Source organism: Vigna umbellata, chromosome 5 (genome assembly GCF_029865625.1).
Source record: "Vigna umbellata cultivar VRB3 chromosome 5, Vumbellata_1.0, whole genome shotgun sequence".
In the NCBI taxonomy this organism is placed as follows: domain Eukaryota; kingdom Viridiplantae; phylum Streptophyta; class Magnoliopsida; order Fabales; family Fabaceae; genus Vigna; species Vigna umbellata.
Genome location: NC_142169.1, coordinates 34,887,498 through 34,906,675, shown reverse-complemented (window position 1 = coordinate 34,906,675; position 19,178 = coordinate 34,887,498). Strand labels below are relative to the sequence as shown.

At 30.7% G+C, this 19,178-nt stretch overlaps 3 protein-coding genes and 1 long non-coding RNA gene across 4 annotated transcripts; 3 read left to right on the top strand and 1 right to left on the bottom strand.

The window, feature by feature from the left end:
• Positions 1–1,972: 1,972 nt before the first annotated feature.
• On the bottom strand, positions 1,973–5,342 carry LOC148198182 (uncharacterized). The gene is made up of 3 exons (XR_015786478.1): positions 4,795–5,342; positions 2,388–2,481; positions 1,973–2,309 (listed from the first exon to the last, which is right to left on the bottom strand). It is a non-coding gene; the product is annotated as an uncharacterized LOC148198182 (long non-coding RNA).
• A 3,361-nt stretch (positions 5,343–8,703) lies between these two features.
• On the top strand, positions 8,704–10,248 carry LOC124823325 (uncharacterized). The gene is made up of 3 exons (XM_047295516.2): positions 8,704–9,228; positions 9,836–9,905; positions 9,982–10,248. The coding sequence occupies exons 1-3, from the start codon at positions 8,890–8,892 to the stop codon at positions 10,041–10,043; spliced, it is 471 nt and encodes a 156-aa protein (XP_047151472.1). The 5' UTR covers positions 8,704–8,889; the 3' UTR covers positions 10,044–10,248.
• Positions 10,249–11,872: 1,624 nt separating this feature from the next.
• LOC124823315 (Heavy metal transport/detoxification superfamily protein) lies at positions 11,873–12,563 on the top strand. Its single transcript, XM_047295505.2, has 3 exons — positions 11,873–12,031; positions 12,108–12,183; positions 12,294–12,563. The coding sequence occupies exons 1-3, from the start codon at positions 12,023–12,025 to the stop codon at positions 12,434–12,436; spliced, it is 228 nt and encodes a 75-aa protein (XP_047151461.1). The 5' UTR covers positions 11,873–12,022; the 3' UTR covers positions 12,437–12,563.
• Positions 12,564–14,671: 2,108 nt separating this feature from the next.
• On the top strand, positions 14,672–17,602 carry LOC124823374 (cation/H(+) antiporter 15-like). The gene is made up of 3 exons (XM_088092047.1): positions 14,672–15,063; positions 15,172–16,170; positions 16,301–17,602. Exons 1-3 carry the CDS (start codon positions 14,854–14,856, stop codon positions 17,525–17,527), a joined length of 2,436 nt encoding a protein of 811 aa, XP_087948173.1. The 5' UTR covers positions 14,672–14,853; the 3' UTR covers positions 17,528–17,602.
• Positions 17,603–19,178: the final 1,576 nt, after the last annotated feature.

Genomic DNA, 19,178 nt, shown 5'->3' with positions numbered 1-19,178 from the left:
TGAGGTGAATTTGGGTATTTAAAGTGTCAGGATAAGTTCAATTGTTGTGGGTTATGACAAGTCATTTGAGTTTGTTTTTTTGACGTGTTTGCACATCGTTTTCGACATTTTTCCACGACCTTTACTTTTCGTTACCTTATGAGATAAGATAAGAGCCAGTCTATTCATATACCATCCCTTCCTCCTCATCATACATCAATTTTTAAGCCTCTCTCCACTTCTTATCATAAATTTCAACATAATTCTCTATTTTTTTTATTCTATGGACAAAACTATTTTAATCAATTCGTCTGGACCGTTCATTTTAAAATGATAGTTAACACGATAATAACAAGTGGTTGATTATCTTGATCAACCGATTACAACATGATAACTATGAATTATAAGTAATTCTACTTTTATTGCATATTAAAAAAAAGACATATTCAAAATGAATTCAATTGGGGTGTAGTTTTCACAGGATTAAATATTGTTTTTATTTTTATATCTTAGACTTTGAATTTCAGTGTTGAATCGTTGAAGTAAATTTGCATGGGAATTCTTGTAGGATAAAAAAAACATAATAAATGTGATGAAAGAATACTGGTCATATTCGCATAGTTTATAAGAGGATAGAATTTTTAATTCTGTATGCACTAATACTTGAGTACAGACAGAGTTGTAAAATAACACGAGCAGTATCTTATTCCATACCTAATAAATTCTAAACTCTAAACCCTAAATTCTAAATCCTAAATCTTAGAGACTGTATAGATATGAGATTATACAGTTAAAAAATAACTTAAAATGATTGATTTGATTACTCATATCATTAAATACATTTGTTTTTTAGTAGCCTAACTCATAAGAACAAGTACATTGGAACGCATAAACTCGAAAGTGCAGTGACGAAGGAGTATATACTAAGTGCCAAAAGAAATCAGCCAACAGATTATTTGCTCTTTCTTCAACCAAAAAAGAAGTAGAAATAACACAAAATAGAAGCAGAAGTATATGCCTGTTGGTGACTGAGAAGTGGGCATAAAATTTAAAAAGGTGCTGCTTTTTAAGAATATTCTTCGACCATTTTCAAGTTAGAGTATGGAATATTCTTCACAGTCATTGGCTGCTCAAAAGTTTTGCTATAATAGCCTAAAATGAATAATTTGGCAAATTTTAATGTTAGAAGAATCATTTTTTAAGTGATAGATGATAAGATTGATTGTTATAGATTATTCCAATAAAATCAAAATTAGGTTCTCACACAAACATAAATCTCATTTTCGATCATAATTTGTATATCTCATTATATTATGAGTACATTCTTTATAAGATGAATTAAGCAAAATCATCTTAATTTCACATTGATTTTCTATAACAATATTATTTGATACAGTATTGATTTAATTTCTAATATATAAATTATTATTTTCTAGATTTAACTAAAATGATAAAAATTATAATAAAAACTCAAAATTACATTAAACCTGCAATGATATCATATCACTAAGTGTTAAAAGTTTTTTCAGATCATTCAATAATAAAATTGTTTTTACAGAGTTCAAAACTCAACGGAGTGAAGGTAAATTATAATTTCTCCTTCTTTAGAATTTAATTTGACAGTGATATCACTACTACAAAAAAGTGCATAGATAGCGCTTTTTTTAATCATAGATAGCGCTTTTTAAGCGCTATCTATGAGAGCGCTATCTATTAATAGATAGCGCTTCTAAAAAAAACGCTATCTATTGGTGTCCGACAATAGATAGCGCTTATTTAAAAAAGCGCTATCTATTGGTATCAGACAATAGATAGCGCTAGCGCTATCTATTGTCTGATACCAATAGATAGCGCTTTTTTAAATAAGCGCTATCTATTGGTCTAAATTTTATAAAAAAAACTAATTTTTAATAAAATATTTTAAAAAATATGAAATTATCTTTTAAAAGAAAATATAAAATATTTGTTTTATTATATACAAACTTGTGTTATTTATTAGTTCTATTATTCAAAAAAAAATATAAAGTATTAAAACAAATATGATGAAAACAAAGGTCTCAAAAAGAATATACAATACTTCAATATATAAATAAAAACTATTGATATAATAATATTTCAAAATATAATCTGAGTGTCAACTACGTGTCATGACATGACATTGCTTTAAAAGACAATATATACAACCATAACATATATATCCTTGTACCTATAAGCATTTACATCACCATAACAACCTATAAGCATGTACTAATTACATGTAAACATCATTTCTTCCCTAACTTCAATAATATGTTGTCACGATATGGTTGATATATGCAATTATGAAAATACTGCAACAAAAAAGATAATATAAAATTAGTCAATTAAATTTTTATTACAAATTAATTATGATAATGAAGATAACTTACATCAGTTGGAATTGTTCCTCCTTCACAGTATGTGATAATTTCTTTTATACATCGACACACATAATATCCACAATCATTGTCATTGATTTTGATCCTGACAAAAAATGTAACAATGTGTAAAGGCATCCCATCAGAAAGCATCACATTACAAATGCTGCCAACAAAAGTAGAACCTTTGAAAAATATCAGCATCAAATTCAAGACCGTGACATTCACTCAATACACCAAATCAGTTTAACCCACACATGAAAATCCAAATAGCTCTATTCCAATATACAACAGCGTTTAATATAAAGTTAAGCACATTACCCATGGTAATGGATATATGTATGTATCAACAACCAATACTCAAAAAGCCTTAAACCACTTAAACACAATCAATGGTTTTTTGAACATATTAGAAATGAATGCACAACAACTATATGAACAACTGGAATACTTGAACATAACATATAAAGTATGCCAAAATCTTTAAAATTAACTAAACAACAGCACCCCACATCCATCCATCAAGCATTTAACATCATAACACATTCAATTTTTTTTTTAAATTAAAGACCATACCCGCACGTGAATTTTCAGTCCAACTCCATTAACTAATAACTGTAACAATTATACATATATCCTTGCAAATACAACGTTTTTAATTGAGAAACAAAGCAGGGGACAAGACACAAAACTTGCATATCTAGAATGTAAGAATGTTTTTGACCTTCCACATATTAGAAAGCTAGCACTTAAAAATGTTTCACTCGAGGATAACTATACAAGTAAGCACAATTAACATTGATATTTATAAATAATTGAATTTTTCATATAATTTCCAATTTGTATAGTTATTCAATAAATTTAATTAATGTATTTAACTCCATCAAAACAAATAATTTTATACTGTTCTTTTATTAGTATAACAGTAGTAATTATTCAGTATGTTACAAATATAAAAATGTTAAAGGACAAAGTTATTACCGTAACTAAATGAAGATATTTAATTGATTGAAATGGTGCTAGAACTAGGACAAAGTTATTACCGTAACTAGACTAAGACCAAGCCTTGGTCAGAATAAAGTCTTGTAATGAATAAACAAAGAGAAGATGATTGTAAACAAAGAGAAGAGGATTGTCCCACTTCTGCCATCGAATTTTTGTTTTAAAGAAAAGAAAAAGCGAAAAGTTGAAGTTGAACAATGATGCACCTTGAGGCTAGTTGTATGATTTGGTATAAAGATTCAAGGGAAAAACATAAAGGATCTGCAGTACTACGAAGCATGGCCTATATGCACGGTCATAGTAAAGATGTAGAGATATTGTGACCAATTTTGTACTAAAATATTGTATTCCCCATGCACCAGGAGATACAGTCTGAACTTTTTAAAATAATGCACCTAATTCATTAACCCATTACTTAACTTATGAAATCTAAATCAGTTAACACATCAAAACACATTGAGGTTATGGTTATTAAACAGATTGAAGATAAGATGATTACTGTTATTCTTAGATTTAATAAATTAAGACAACCTAATCTAGTTCAATTAAGCATGTATCGGATAATAAGATTATTCATTTTAAATCAACATACTATGAATCAGACTTGTAACCACTTTCCGCCAACCTATTACTAGTTTTCAACCATACTTTAGTCCAAACAGATAACTCCTCCGAAGGAAAACATAAAGGCATCATATATGCTGGCTGCACTTAAACAACCAAAGATATAGTCACGTGAAGCATCTAGGAAATAAGAAAAAAAAGACTCAAACCCATTAATAAGCATTGCACTTAAATTCTAGTAAGTTCTAAGACGTCTAAACTTCCAACAAGATCACAGAACCACTTCCCCCACTCTCTCTCTTTCACTTGATAGATTCAACGTCACTATACCCTTTTCCCAAATCAGTTTATGAACAGGCCAAACAGAGCATATAATGAAAATTTCTAGAACCCAAACACAAACTACTTACCATTTCATCAACACCAAACTTGATGGAATTTAACATAAATTACATAATTCATCAAGTGCGACTCAAACCACTCACATTTACACTACATTTCAATAAAACATACAATCACCCAATGTGTAATGACATTCTAGTTTTCAATCAACATTTCAACCCACCGTAAACACAAGGCACTCAAATAAAATCTTTATCAAATAAAACAAATAAAGCAACAAAACACTCGATATGAAAAATAGATCAACCAAAACCCCACTACACCACACACGCATCTAACTAGATACATTTCTTCTAATAATAAAATCATTTATTCAATGCAATGTTTAAAGAAGTGTCCTGGTTGCAACATGCCCTTAAAAAGACAATTAGAGAAAAACCCTACAATCAACTACAATATACTATAGGAACAACTTCATTTCGGTCACAAAAAAAAGGAAAATAAAACGTACCGAAGCAAAGGTTGGGCTATCAGTAGCAACACATCTTGTGCAATCACAGGGTACCCAGAACAGGTCACTTCCGGTATCAAGCGCCACCATGAACTTCACTCCCGATGTCATATTTCAATTGTCGTATGAATCTCCAGAAGAAAAAGAAAAGGTTAAAGAAAACCAGAAACCAATCTCCAAAACACATTACTGACAAAAATTCGTAACATCACCGAAATCATTAACAAAGAATGATCAAACTCAAACATTATTCACATCTAAATAGTAATTTCTTCTTTCTAAACATGGCCAATCTCATTCAAAATTCAAACCTTAAGTCATTGTCACTTCATTAAACTGATAACTAAATTATTATAAAGAAATTATTAATCAATTTAAATAAAAACTCCTAGAGGTGGTCGTGGTGAACGTGTAAACGTGGTCGTGGCACTAGCAAAACTCCTAGAGGGAGATGAAGGTGACAACAACGACGAAAACGAAAACAAGCATTTTCTTCGTTTGGCACCTTTACGCTAACCCTCTCCCGATAAATCCCGCATTGTTTGGTGGAGCCTAGGGTTTGGCATGGTGGAACAAGAGAAGATCTTGGCGTGACGTGACTGACATCTTGGATCGAAACAGTGTCGTTTAAGGTCACTGTGATGATGTCTGTATATGGAGTGAGCGAGTGCTTTATAATATGAAAATGCCAAAGCCATGTGAGTGGGTCTCACCATTGCGCTTTCATTTTTTAACACTTTCCAGCTCTCCAATGCGTGCAAGTCGGCGACTTTCTGAGCGGCCTCAGCTTGTCGTTTCTCAGAGCGAGGACGAGCGGCAGCGGTGATGGCAGAGTCAACCTCTCTCTCCAATGTCTCAACTCGTTGCTGGAGCAGTTTGATGGAGCGGGCTTGGTCAGCGGTAAGGAAGGCTTTGGAGAACGTGTCTTCGTCGATGAAGATGGCTTTGGTGAGAAGAAGCTTCTGGAGAGATTCGAGATTGCGATGCAGGGAAGAGAAATTAGAATTGTGAAGAGGGAAAATGTGGTTGTAGAGGGAACGCGAAAATGTGATTTAGGAGATATTGTGATAGGTTTTTTAAAATTTGGGGGCAAATACGAACTGAAATTTGGGGGCAAATACGAAGTCAAATTTGGGGGAATGGGTTTGATGAATCTAAACGAAGCGAAACTGAAAATTTAGAAAACGAGGGAAATTTTGAAAGAAGCTCCCAAAGAGAAATGTAAAAGAGCACGCAGCTGTTTCAAATAACGCTATCTATTGTGTTGAAATAGACCGCGTTTTTTAAAACAAACGCTATCTTTTAGCTTATTTTAAATTATGAATAAAAAAGATAATATTAATTATTTATAGACAGTGTTTTTTTTAAAAAGCGCTATCTATGGTCATAGGTTTAGATAACGTTTTTTTAAATAAGCGCTATCTATTGTTCCGTGCATTAATAGATAGCGCTTATTTAAAAAAACGCTATCTATTGAGCGCTATCTATGATCAATTCTGTAGTAGTGTATACTATGAAAACACATTTTGCATCTCTTCTATCGTAAAATGTTTCTCAAGGAAGTTTTCATGAAGCAACATTTTAAAAAATATTAGAAGAAATTACACTAATTATTCCAGTTTTATGAAATTAAATAAGCACTTCATTTTTCATTAGACAACACACCACACTCTTCTTAGATCACATTAATTCTCTTAATTTTTTAAAAATATTATAGTATACGTTCTGAAAGGAAGATTATTACTGTGTTTGATAAAATAATTTGTAATATTTGTGTAATTTCATCAAAACCTTTAAAGTAATTAGTACAATATACTTTTATTATTAAAATATTAAAGAGAGATATGAAAAAAAGAACAGTGATAAATGTGATGGATAATATAAGTATAAAAGTAATGTAAATTTCTTTTATAAAATGTTTGATATGGGTTAAAGTAATTGAACATATCAATCTGATAAACTGAATTTTAATTTTGCTTCTCCTACTCAAGTTTAACCACCGGACTTACATTATGCCTGCTTATTCATTCTTCTTTAAATGAAATAAAATAAAATAAAACAAACGATACTTTTTTTTTATTTTAACTTTGAAAATAAGTGATGATTAGGACAAAATAACATGGTAGAATAGATCAATAAATTGAATTTATTGTACATGCAATTTTTTAATATGCATATATTGAAAATAGACTAGTTTGTTAGTCAAATTATTTGACCCACTTATTAAATTGAGCTAGGTCTATCATTAAATTTAACTAAATTTGAAGTAGTTAAAGTTGTCCATATTCCAACTTGATTTGAATTTGTCATGGTCGATTGCTTGACACAACTTGGAGCGATAATGATTTAAATTACCTCTCTATTCTACTATTTATTATAATATGTATTTGAAAAAAAATGTCGATCATTTGTATAACTTTCTTTCAATTTCAGATTTGTCTTATTTATTCTAATGAAATATCATAAACAGTCATATTGATATTGATGAATAAAAATTGAAAAATTTAAATTTAATTAATAATAACATTCATATAATCCATTAGCAATATCTTTTAAAAATAAAACTAATTTAATCATTTTTATTGATGAAAAAAATATTAGAAACGTCTTATATCAAAAGATAAAGTATAAGCTGTAAAACAACAAAAGCAAGTGTCAGCTGTTCATTTTGTCCACTTTCTGCGCATCCAATACAAGTTGCTGCATTTAGTGTATTTATTGTGACTGTTGTTAGTATTTTTTTTTAATTCAACATATTACATCTCTATGATATAATATATTATTATAATTAAATATCATTAATTTTATATATTTTTGTACTTACACATAATATTGAAGAAATAGTTTGCTATCATTTGGTTAACACGTTTGAACAAAATTTACTTGCAAATGATACATACAAATTTAAAACATATTTTAGTCGTAGTTTCTAAAATTCTCATGAATATTTTTTCTGAAATTAAATTTGCAGGAAATACTGGGTACTTAACATCATTCAAATTGAACTTTGTTTGCATTATATTCCAAGTGAACTCAAACTACAAACAAATGGGCCTGTAATGAGTGGATAATCATGTGTGACCATGAGAAACAGATGGGCTTTTTTTAATATGTTTATTGACCCTTATAAGAAAACTGAGGCTTTTTCTATTGTACCCACGCTTTCTAAATGCACTTCCATGGATGATAAGGATGTGAATAAAAGAGAGAAGTGTTTTATGCATATAAAAGTGGAATCATCTACATTTATTCTTCCTTCGATTGTATTACCGTCGTACTGTCCCATCAAGCTTGAAACAAGTTCTTAGTATTATGTTTTGTTATTTTCTCTCGTTTTTAATCTGTTATACGAGATTTCAAATTAAGTGATTTGTAAATTTGTGGGTTATGCAATTTGAAAATGCTTTAATGCATAAATGAAATTGGATTTGATGTTCCAAAGCAATATATGAAGTTTTTACTATTCACATAATTAAAAAAAAATGGAATGATCATCTTGTGACGAGTAGAAATGATAGGTAGGTTGGATGAATGTGAGTTTAATTATCTTATTTTTATTTTTAGAATAAAAATATATTTTCATTCTTATATATAATGAATATAAATTTTTTTATTTCATTTCTTGATAATAAATATAGTTTATTATTTTGGATAGTTTAAGTCGAGTGTGTATCTTTGGTAACCTCCAATAAATAAATAAATACTAATTTATATTTAAATTAATAAATAAATTATTGTGCATAACAATTTATTAATATATAATAATGTAATTAATTACTCTATCTGTATACATTTTTTACTTGTTAAAATGTAGTGGTAGCAGATTAGCAATTTTTGTCTTGGGTAATAATTTTATTATAAAAAGTTGGACCTGACGAATTCATTATCTTTCTCAGCACAGTGTTAACACCCAACAAACAGAAACCTTGTGCTATGTTCTAACCATTTTTTGAAGCACACTTATTTGCTAGACAGAGAGCATGTGTTCTTTGTCTTTGCCAAAATTAACCTCGACTTAAACAAACTTTAAAGAAACCCTGAAATATCTGATCTTAAAAGCAACAAATATTTTGTTGTTGTGTGAGATTTGATTTGATGGGAAAATATCTTGAATCTGCGGCGAGGCTGGAGGAGCTATCGCGGATTGTGTCATCTGCGAAGCCCAATATCAGGCCGAAGGGGACGCTACCCAGATCGCCCAGCCGTGTGGTCACGCCTCGAAGTGCGACCCCAATTGGTGTTAAGTTCGAGCTTGCCAAAAAGATGGAACCTTTGGAAGAATGTCGGACGCCCCTCGCCAAGGTTGTTGCCGATTGCGCCAAGCGGTGGTTCCAGGACACGCTCAAGGAGGCCAAGGCTGGGGACACTGGCATGCAGGTTTTGGTGGGCCAAATGTATAACTCTGGCTACGGTGTTCCAAGGGATCCCCAAAAGGTATTTTCTTTCTTCTTCTACTTCTATCATTCTATGTCATTTCCTGTTCAATATATTAATAGAGGGAAATTGGAAATTTGGTACTGGCTCTTTTGCCCGAAATCCCTTTTATCGTATTGTCATTTTAATCAGATTGTTATCTATTTTTAAAAAATGCGCGAATTCAATTGCCTGTTTCTGAATGTTTATTTGTGATGCTGTTTTTCCTTATGATTGTTTGGACAAGTTTTGTTATACGCACTCACAGTTATGAAAGCTGTTTAAGAGTCGGTGGTACAAAACTCCTTGTTATAAGTTAGCTTTCTACAGTTAATACCGGAAACCTGTGAAAGGACCTTCATATGTTAAAGCTTTCTGACAATCTGAATTCAAGAACTCAGCTGACTGAAAAGCAGTAAGAGAAAAGATCACTTGAATTGTTTGACCTTGGTTTTTTCTTTTACTTTCTTTCTTACCATGAACACGTTTACTCAAACATATCCTGAATATTGCTTTGTGGCCGTAAGACCTACGTGACTACACTTAATTTGAATTGAGTAATTGCTATACTCTTTTCTGCTCCTCAATTTCAGGTTACTGACTACACTATAATGAGCTTTGTTTACAGGGACAAGTTTGGATTAGTAAAGCATCAAGAAATCGAAATTCAGTATGGAAAGTGTGTGGTAAACGGCCAGGTAAGCTCTAACATTTGTTGGATTGATGAATTTTGGGTGTATGTATCCTGATCGATCTCTGCGTTGTTAACTTCAGGTTACAGAGCAAGTGATTCAGATTCATGTGATCAGGAGAACAAGGATAAATCCTGTCCTTAATTTGCGAGTACAACTTTTTTCTTATAAAGGGATTTAATTTATTGAAATTCTGTGGTATAGTATATGTTAACTTAATATCACCGATGCTACTGGTTATTTGTTGTAACATCCGAAACATAAGTCAAATTTGTTAACTGACATTTGTTCTACAATCCCTTGGTTGTTGTGTTGTTCATTTTCTATAAGGCTTATTTATCATTCCTAAGTGAGTATTGTGTTCTTTCCTCTTTCTTTCCCCTAAACTTCAAATCGATGCCCAATTTATAAGGCTCCTAGTTTACTAACCTGCATATGGGAGTTTGAGAGGAATTCTTGCACTGAGACTTTCATCCATACTCCTCAATTCTGTGTGAGATCATAATTTACCAATGTTATTTTCTGGAATTAAGCTGCATGAAACTGTTGTTCATAAGCTGCCCACTTTGGCACTACTGCAATTAGTTGATAAGGTGCCTGAAAGTAAATGTGGGTTTGATTCAGTTCATTTTTGATGAAATAATACTTTTTTTTATCAGCTTGCTAAGAGAGTTTATATGTGCGTACATATAATAAAACAACTATTTCACATAAACAATCATATACTAAACATGCACTATCTAGCAATATTATCAGTAATCATATGTTGCCATTAGTATGAAGTCTTAAAAGAAAGACCAAGCATCTGGGCACGGGGATCTGTTTTGGGTGTTGTGTCAAAATCAGTTAATATCCAGGATGTATTGGAAGATCTTGTGCACAAATTTTTTAGACTTACTTATGACATAAGTACTTGTGTTATAAGTTTGAGTGAGTATAGAAACAACTATCAATTATATAGAATTATGTTAAACTCTATTGTTAGATGCTTAATCAAGCTATTAACCTACTAGCATGTAAGCTGTATGATAGTAAATTGGAGAACAATGGATGTTTGGGTGTATTCAGTGTTGTAAATGTGACAAGTCTTCATAGGACGTTAGGCACAGACATGAGATTCTTCATTTCTGTAGTCACTCGTTAGGTTATGTTTGGATGAAAGATGTGATTTTTTTTTAAAGAATTATGTACCATATTTCCAAATTACAAGACACAAATTAAGGAAAGAAAAACTTATCCGGCGTAAAAATACTTTGAACCTTTTTCAACCGAACCAAATATGTAATTGGTACTCCCTTCAGTTTTAAGATACGTTATATTATGTTCATAAGTCCTATTTTATATTTATATTGTTTAATTAAGAAAATGAAGATTGAGTAGAAATATTATTCTTAAGGGTAATAAGATCTGCAATTCGAGCTGTGTTGGAAATCTGGATAATTAGCTGGATTGACTTAGTTATGCAGACTAACATGTTCTTTGACATTTTATTAGAGAATCAGTAATATCACGAATATGGTAATGATATAAAATAATCCACAGTGGACCTGAGTAAACGCAGAACACTCAAAACGAAAGTAGTTTAGTCAAATGAGTTACATCCAGGAAATGATTTGTAAAATTCACTTAATGATGATAAGTAATATAGTTAGAGATAAAATCTATAATCTGTGAAAAAACTGAACTAGTAATAACTTAATTAGATAGTATACAAGACAAGCTAATCTACTCTCAAGAAACGAGAACTAATGAAACATTTCCCTGATTACAAAGTATTGATTAATTGAATAGATATTTTACGATAAATTAAGATAAAGATATATTCATTTATTTATTTATTTTTTACATATATTCATACGTTGTTTTGAGGATAAATATGATGCTTGCCGACCAAACATGCTACTAAGTGGAATCCAGACAGTTCGAAATCTTAAAATAAGAATAAAGTTTCACCTTTTGTCTCAAACGTCTCTTGTAGAAAGTAAAAGCTTCCTTAATTCACGTCAAGAATCCATTCCTCCATTATTTCACGCAGTTCCATAAACCATCACAACCCCATTTCTGTCTTCCTCCTCCACTACTCTTATCTCTCTCTCTGTACTCCTCTTTCTCTGCTTTCTCTCATGGCAAATGTAAGAGTTTTATTAATCTCATTCTTTGGTTTGCAAATTGCAACTGAGAAGGATTGTTTTTGTTGCATGTGGCCAGGTTGTGGAAGTGAAAGTTGGTTTGCACTGTGACGATTGTATCAAGAAAATCCTCAAAGCCATAAAGAAGATAGAAGGTTCTTGTTTTTCCCAGCACCAATATAATAAAACATGTACCTTTTTTTCTTCTTTCTTTGGAACCCTTTTGCTTAGTTTAAAACTTGAGGCCTTATATCATCTCTTGCAGACATTGAAACGTATAACGTGGACACAAAACTGAACAAGGTGATCGTTACTGGCAACGTCACAACAGAAAAAGTCATCAGAGTCCTTCAAAAGATTGGCAAGAATGCAATTGCCTGGAAAGATGATCAAAGCATAACTCAGTAGTTTAGGGTACCGCACTCATCCATCATTTTTCATACTATGTACGGTGGAATTTAATAATCTATAGATTGCGAACTGTTTAATTATATTATTAAATTTCAATTGCAACACTTCATATTTTTTATGTGTGTATGAATATCTTAGATTTAATTATCATTTCTGTCAATCTATACATACAAAATATTTTCAAGATACACAACATGAAATTGGAGAGATGGTCAGTGTTAGTATGTCATATGTCATGTATTGATATATGGTGAAATTTAGTCATATTTCACGTTGAACTTTACTCAGAGTTTTAGCGTCAATAGGTTTATCCTAAAACAATAATTTTTTGTTTAATCATTTTCGAGATCTAATTTTACCAAAAAGTCTTAAATAGATTTTTAATTATTTTTTTACTTAGGTCTCTATTTTTTAAAAATTAGAGTAACTTAACACCGTTAAAATAGTTTGTGATTTTTAAAATTTTTTTATTTATTTTTTATTTATTTTTTAATTTTTTAAAAATAAAATATAAATGCTACATGTCAAAACGATTTTTTGGGTGAATGACTTTAGGTTAATGGTTTACATTGTTAATGGTCTAAATGTTCTTTTTTCACTTTAAAGTTTGTCCGTTATGTTTGAAGTTACCTTTATAAAGTATTTCGATTTTAAAGTCAATAAAGATTCGATATCTCAAACTATTAAATGTTATCATCTATCTCTTTATTTCAAACTTATTATAAATTTCGAAATGAACTATGAATTATAGCTGGTTGACATATGGACTTATTGGTCACAATTGTACGATTTTAAAAATAATGTGTGGTCATGTGACATGATTGACTGTTTTAACCATCTAATATACTTTTAATTTAATTATTAATTAAATTTCTTTTATCATAAATTATAGAACCTATCTCATATTATATCATAAATAATTTGAAGCAACATATAGGTTTTCTTCATTTATTAGATATTTTTGCAAGTAAAATTCACGGGAGATAATTATTATCCGTGGATATTTACTATTTGTGGATAACGGATAACGGGTATTTTAATACCCGTTTCTAATCAGGTCGTGTACATAGTATACTACCTGACTCATAGGTACCGTTACCCGCAAAAAATAATAAAAAAAATTATTTTATATATTTTTAATTAAATTTAATTAAAAATAAAATAAATTTATATTTTATTAGGTTAAATTTAATCAAAATTAATTTTAATTTATATTATATATATATATATATATATATATATATTGTAGTTTTATTTAAATTTTATTTTTAAAATGTATAAAATATTTTTATTTTTATTTTTGCGGGTATCCGTGGATACCTGCGGATTTTAAAATACTTGCAAATATTTTCTAAATGGGTACCTACGTGGGTAGCGAATTAGATAACGAATACCGTTTTATCCGATAGGCAGGTTGCAAGTAGACACTATCCGTGCCTGACCCGACCCGTTGTCATTTCTAATTACTACCACATTTGTAATATTAATTATCTCTAATTTCCACAATTCAATCTCTTTGTGCATCCATACACACAAATATTGTAATTTTTATGACAACTAATGCTATCAAGATTCAAAAAATAGAATTTAGGAAGGAAAGTATGTTATGTCATGATGCCAATAAAAAAATGTCAGATATTAATATATCCTGAATTTTTTTAGTCATATTTAGTGTTAGAGTTTACTACTAGTCTTAGCATAAAAAACATTTATTACAACAATAATTATTTCAAAAGTTATCATTATTTAAATTATTAAAATTTATTTAATAACACATGCGTTAGGTATAGAAACAAGAAAAAAATGAACGGAGTTAAAAAGAACATGAAAATTGATATTTTAAAGTGGTAGTCTCAAAATGTTTTATAAATGTTTGAAAATGATGAATCCTCATAGTTCATTTTATAAGTTATTGTTGGAAACAACTATATTAACATGTTAATTAATTTTATTGTAAGATTATACAATGTTATACTAATAGTAATGAATGATGCCTTAGTTTCCATATTCATAGTTTTTGTGAATTTACTAAAAGTTCTTTGTTTCTCTGTTAACATTAACATTTGTATCTTGAAAACAAGGTTTATATATATATATATATATATATATATATATATATATATATATATATATATATATATATATATATATATATATATATATGTATGTATGTATATTCTCTCAGGTTACCTTAATTGAAGGAAAACCGTTAAAATGTGTGAAATGCAAAATACAAGGTCAACCTCTACTATGTGTAGTATAGTTTTTGTGTGGGTTTTGAACATTGTAATCCTTATTCTTTCCTCATTCATCCTCTCCCATTTTTTCAAGGAAAACTAATTTTAACATAGACATAATAACAAGAAGATCTTATTAACTTTTCCTTCGTATTCATTCATGCGCACACATATGTTATGGATGCTGTATCTGATGTTCAAAACAAAACATTGGTATGCCAAAATCCCTACAGCTATGGTCACGAGAATGTCTGGCAATCAGGCAATCCATTAGAATCCCCCACATGTCTTTTATTTATGCAGGTCTCTTTGATGACCGTAGTAACACAATTAACGGAGATGTGTCTTAAGCCATTAGGCCAATCCTCTCTGGTATCCCAAATTATTGTAAGCTTTCTTTAAACTTGATGAATTTCACTACCATTATCAATGGAAATATAGAAATGTTGGTACTTGCTATAGTAATTAGTGGTAACAAATTGTGCATGGTAACAGGGAGGAATGTTGTTTGGCCCTTCAGCTTTAGGGCAGATAAAGGTTATACACAAAACCTTGTTCCCGGTAAAGGGTAGTGCTGTGCTTAAAACACTTTCATATTTTGGCCTCATGTTCTACTACTTCTTATGGAGTGTTAGATTAGATCTTTACACGGTGTTGAAGACAGAAAAGGTAGCTGTGGTTCTTGCTATATCTGTATCCATATTTACATTTCTTATCCCTACTGGACTCTCGCTCCTGTTGAAGACCTATGTTGCAATGGAAAAAGAAGTTGCAGACTCACTTCCATATATCGGTATCTCACAGACCTATACTATATTCATTAGCATAGCAGTGCTCTTGACGGATCTCAAAGTCCTTAATACTGACATAGGACGATTAACCATATCAGTGGCAATTCTTACTGATATGACTGGCATGGTTTTGTCAATGTTTACTTTTGCAGTAATTCAGTATACGGACGGTGATATTCTCATACTAGTATTTGCTGCTCTATCCTCATTTGTATTCCTGCTTCTTATTGTATTTATGATGAGGCCAATGATACTTTGGATGGTAAAGAACCCAGGAAAAGGTTCGACTAATGAAATTTGCACTGTCGGTATCTTTGTCTTCGTTATCCTTTCTGGACTTGTCAGTGAACTAATCGGACAGCATTTTTCCATGGGACCGATAATTTTAGGTCTGTCTCTTCCAGAAGGGCCACCCATAGGAACATCTTTGATGAAAAAACTTGAGATAATGTGTATGGATTTTCTTTATCCAATCAGCCTAGCTGTTAACGGATTGGTGGTTGATATATTCAATATAAACATTAATTCTCTATGGATTATATGCCTCATTATAGTTGTGGGTTTCTTTGTAAAGATTGGTGCTGTCATGTTGCCAGGATACTATTTGAATATATCCATGAAAAAATGTTGGATCATTGGTCTCCTTCTAAATGGAAGGGGTATATGTGAGCTTGTCCTCTTCAATCTGTGGTTGGAAAGTCAGGTATGTATAGTGCATTCAATGTATGTACATATTCATTGGTGCGAAAAGATATGTATTTGAGCTTGTTTTCAAAGTAACCTTAAAAACTGATACAATTTTTTTATCAACCTTTTTATTCTCTGTATGGCAGATAATAAATGAAGACGAGTTCTCTGTGATGGTTATCTCTGTTATAGTAATAAATGTTATCTTAGTAACAGTCGTAAAATTCATGTACGACCCTTCAAAACCATATAATAATGTAAGCAGATGTACAATTCAACACAGTACACGAGATTCTGAGCTCCGAATTATGGTGTGCATTGACGACAAGGAAACACTCCCTACAATCCTGAACCTGTTAGAAGCCTCCTATGCTACTAGAGAAAGCACGATTGAGGTTACAGCGTTAGTCCTAGTTGAGCTTCAAGGAAGAGCCAGACCTGTTCTTGTTTCTAACCAATCCCATGAGAGTACACATCAGGTCTTATACGGCTCAAATCATATGGATAACGCCTTGAGGCAATACGCACAACAAAATGAAGAACATGTCTCCATGAAATCTTACACTTCAATCTCCTTATTTGAAACGATGCATGATGATATTTGTAGAATATCACTGGAACGCGAGGCCAACATTTTGATCATGCCGTTCCATAAGAGGTGGGAAATCGATGGCACTGTTGAGGTTGCACATAGGTCTATCAGAACCATGAACATTAAAGTCCTCCAAAAGGCACCATGTTCTGTGGGAATTCTAGTTGATAGGGGCATCTTGGGGGCCACTCCTTCACTCTTGGGGGGAAGAGAACCATATTACGTTGTCGTGTTTTTCATTGGTGGTGCAGATGACGTGGAGACACTGGCTTATGGCGCTAGAATGGCTAGGCAAGAGTATGTGTGGGTAACTGTGGTTAGGTTCCTTCTATTTGGTGAGGAAAATTCTAAGGACAGAAAACGTGACAGTGATCTTATAGATGAATATAGATACCACAATGCTGGAAATAATAGGTTTGAGATTTTGGATGAAGTTGTGAAAGATGGGATAGATATGTCTATATGCATAAGAAGATTGGTGGATTATTTTGATCTTGTGATGGTGGGGAGGCGACATTCACAATATGCTATTCTTCAAGGACAGGATAATTGGAGTGAGTGTGAAGAGTTAGGGGTTATTGGGGACATGCTAGCATCACCAAATTTTGTCACCAAGGCATCGGTGTTGGTCATACAACAACAGAGAATGAGAAAGAGAGTTATCAAACCTAGTGTCAATTTGAATCGGATGTCAAAAGATCAACTCATGCATAGTGTTCCAACTAACGACTCGTTAAGTCCTTCGTGTACTATTTTGGTAGACAAGAATGACAAAATGTAAATACATTCCTACTAATTAGGATAACTCTTTTTTTTCTTTCAAATCATTTAATTTCCATTGAAAAATTAAATTTCATCCCGTACAAGGTTAATACTTAATGCTAAAACATCATAATGTACTTTATATGATCTTGTACACTTCGGTCACATCAGTATTGATATTGTTTTAATAGGATGATATGGTACAAAATATAACTAAATACATTCTAAGGTGTCTGTACCTAAACATATCAAGCGACTACCATTGAGTGACTTAACTGATTATCTATCAGTCTACTAAAATTAATGATATTTAAAAAACTTAACCAAATATGATCAAATACTAATTGAGACAAAGTAAAACTCATTGAATCCAAACCCATACTCATTCAGGTAAGGGCCCACAAAGATAATAAATTATTATAAATATAACCGTCATTGGGATATATTTTCTATGTTCTTATTAATTATACTTACTACTTGACTGACGTTAAGACTAACTTAAGTGTCAGGATGTCTTTTACACGTATAACTCATTTTCACTTTATAAAGGACGAGTAGTAAGAAGAATGCGGATGAATATCTTATTGATTAAAGATTGAAAAAAGTTTGTGAAGTTAAAGTCTTTGAAAAATACCTTTTCTATTTCTAAATAAATAATGGATTTAGAAAAAAAATTTTAAAAACATAATAATAAACTTTTATAAAACTTTTGAAATTTTTTATGGAAATATTGTTTCGATAAGAAATTTAAAATCTTAACACTTCATTATAAGAATATGTATTAGATTACTTAAAATTAAAATATCTAAAATTTCATAGAAAAAGTGAAAATTTAAAGTTGTTAATATCGTATTTTTTCCCTTTTCTTAATACTCACTTGTCAATTTTATTTTTGTTAAATATGTATTGTAAATCATATGACTATCATTAATTCATTCATCATTTTTAAATGTTTAAAAATTAACTAATTTGATTAATAATATCACATAAATTATATTTTTAAGCATAACTCAATAACCATTACAAATTTCCATTGAAAAATTAAATTTCATCACCTACAAGGTTAATACTCAATGCTAAAACATTATAATGTACTTTATATGGAGTACACTTCGGTCACATCAGTATTGATATTGTTTTAATAAGATGATATGGTACAAAATATAACTAAATACATTCTAAAGTGTTTGTACCTAAACATATTAAGCGACTACCATTGAGTGACTTAACTAATTATCTATCAGTCTACCAAAACTAATAATATACCCACTACTTTAAAAAACTTAACCAAATATGATTTCATTCAATTGAACTTCCTCAATTTCCCATTTCTTGCTGTTAGCATTTTTAATTAAAAAGAAACTAAATGATTTTTAAAGAAGATTCCTAACAATATTTTTCCTTTATTACTCTATGTACACAACAAAAATCTCATCAATATTTAAGATTTGCTTTTATGACCACAAATAGATGAAGATTCATCTAGAGGATAGAAAAGTTAATGCAATTAGAAGGCCAAATGCAAGAGAGAGAAAAAATATAATTTAATAAAAAAAGATAAAAAAATTAAACTTAATCAAAAAATAAAATTGATAAGTCCAAAACATTAATTGACACTCCAACCATCCCATGATATGATTAATTTCTAAAATGATTGAAATTAGAAGAAG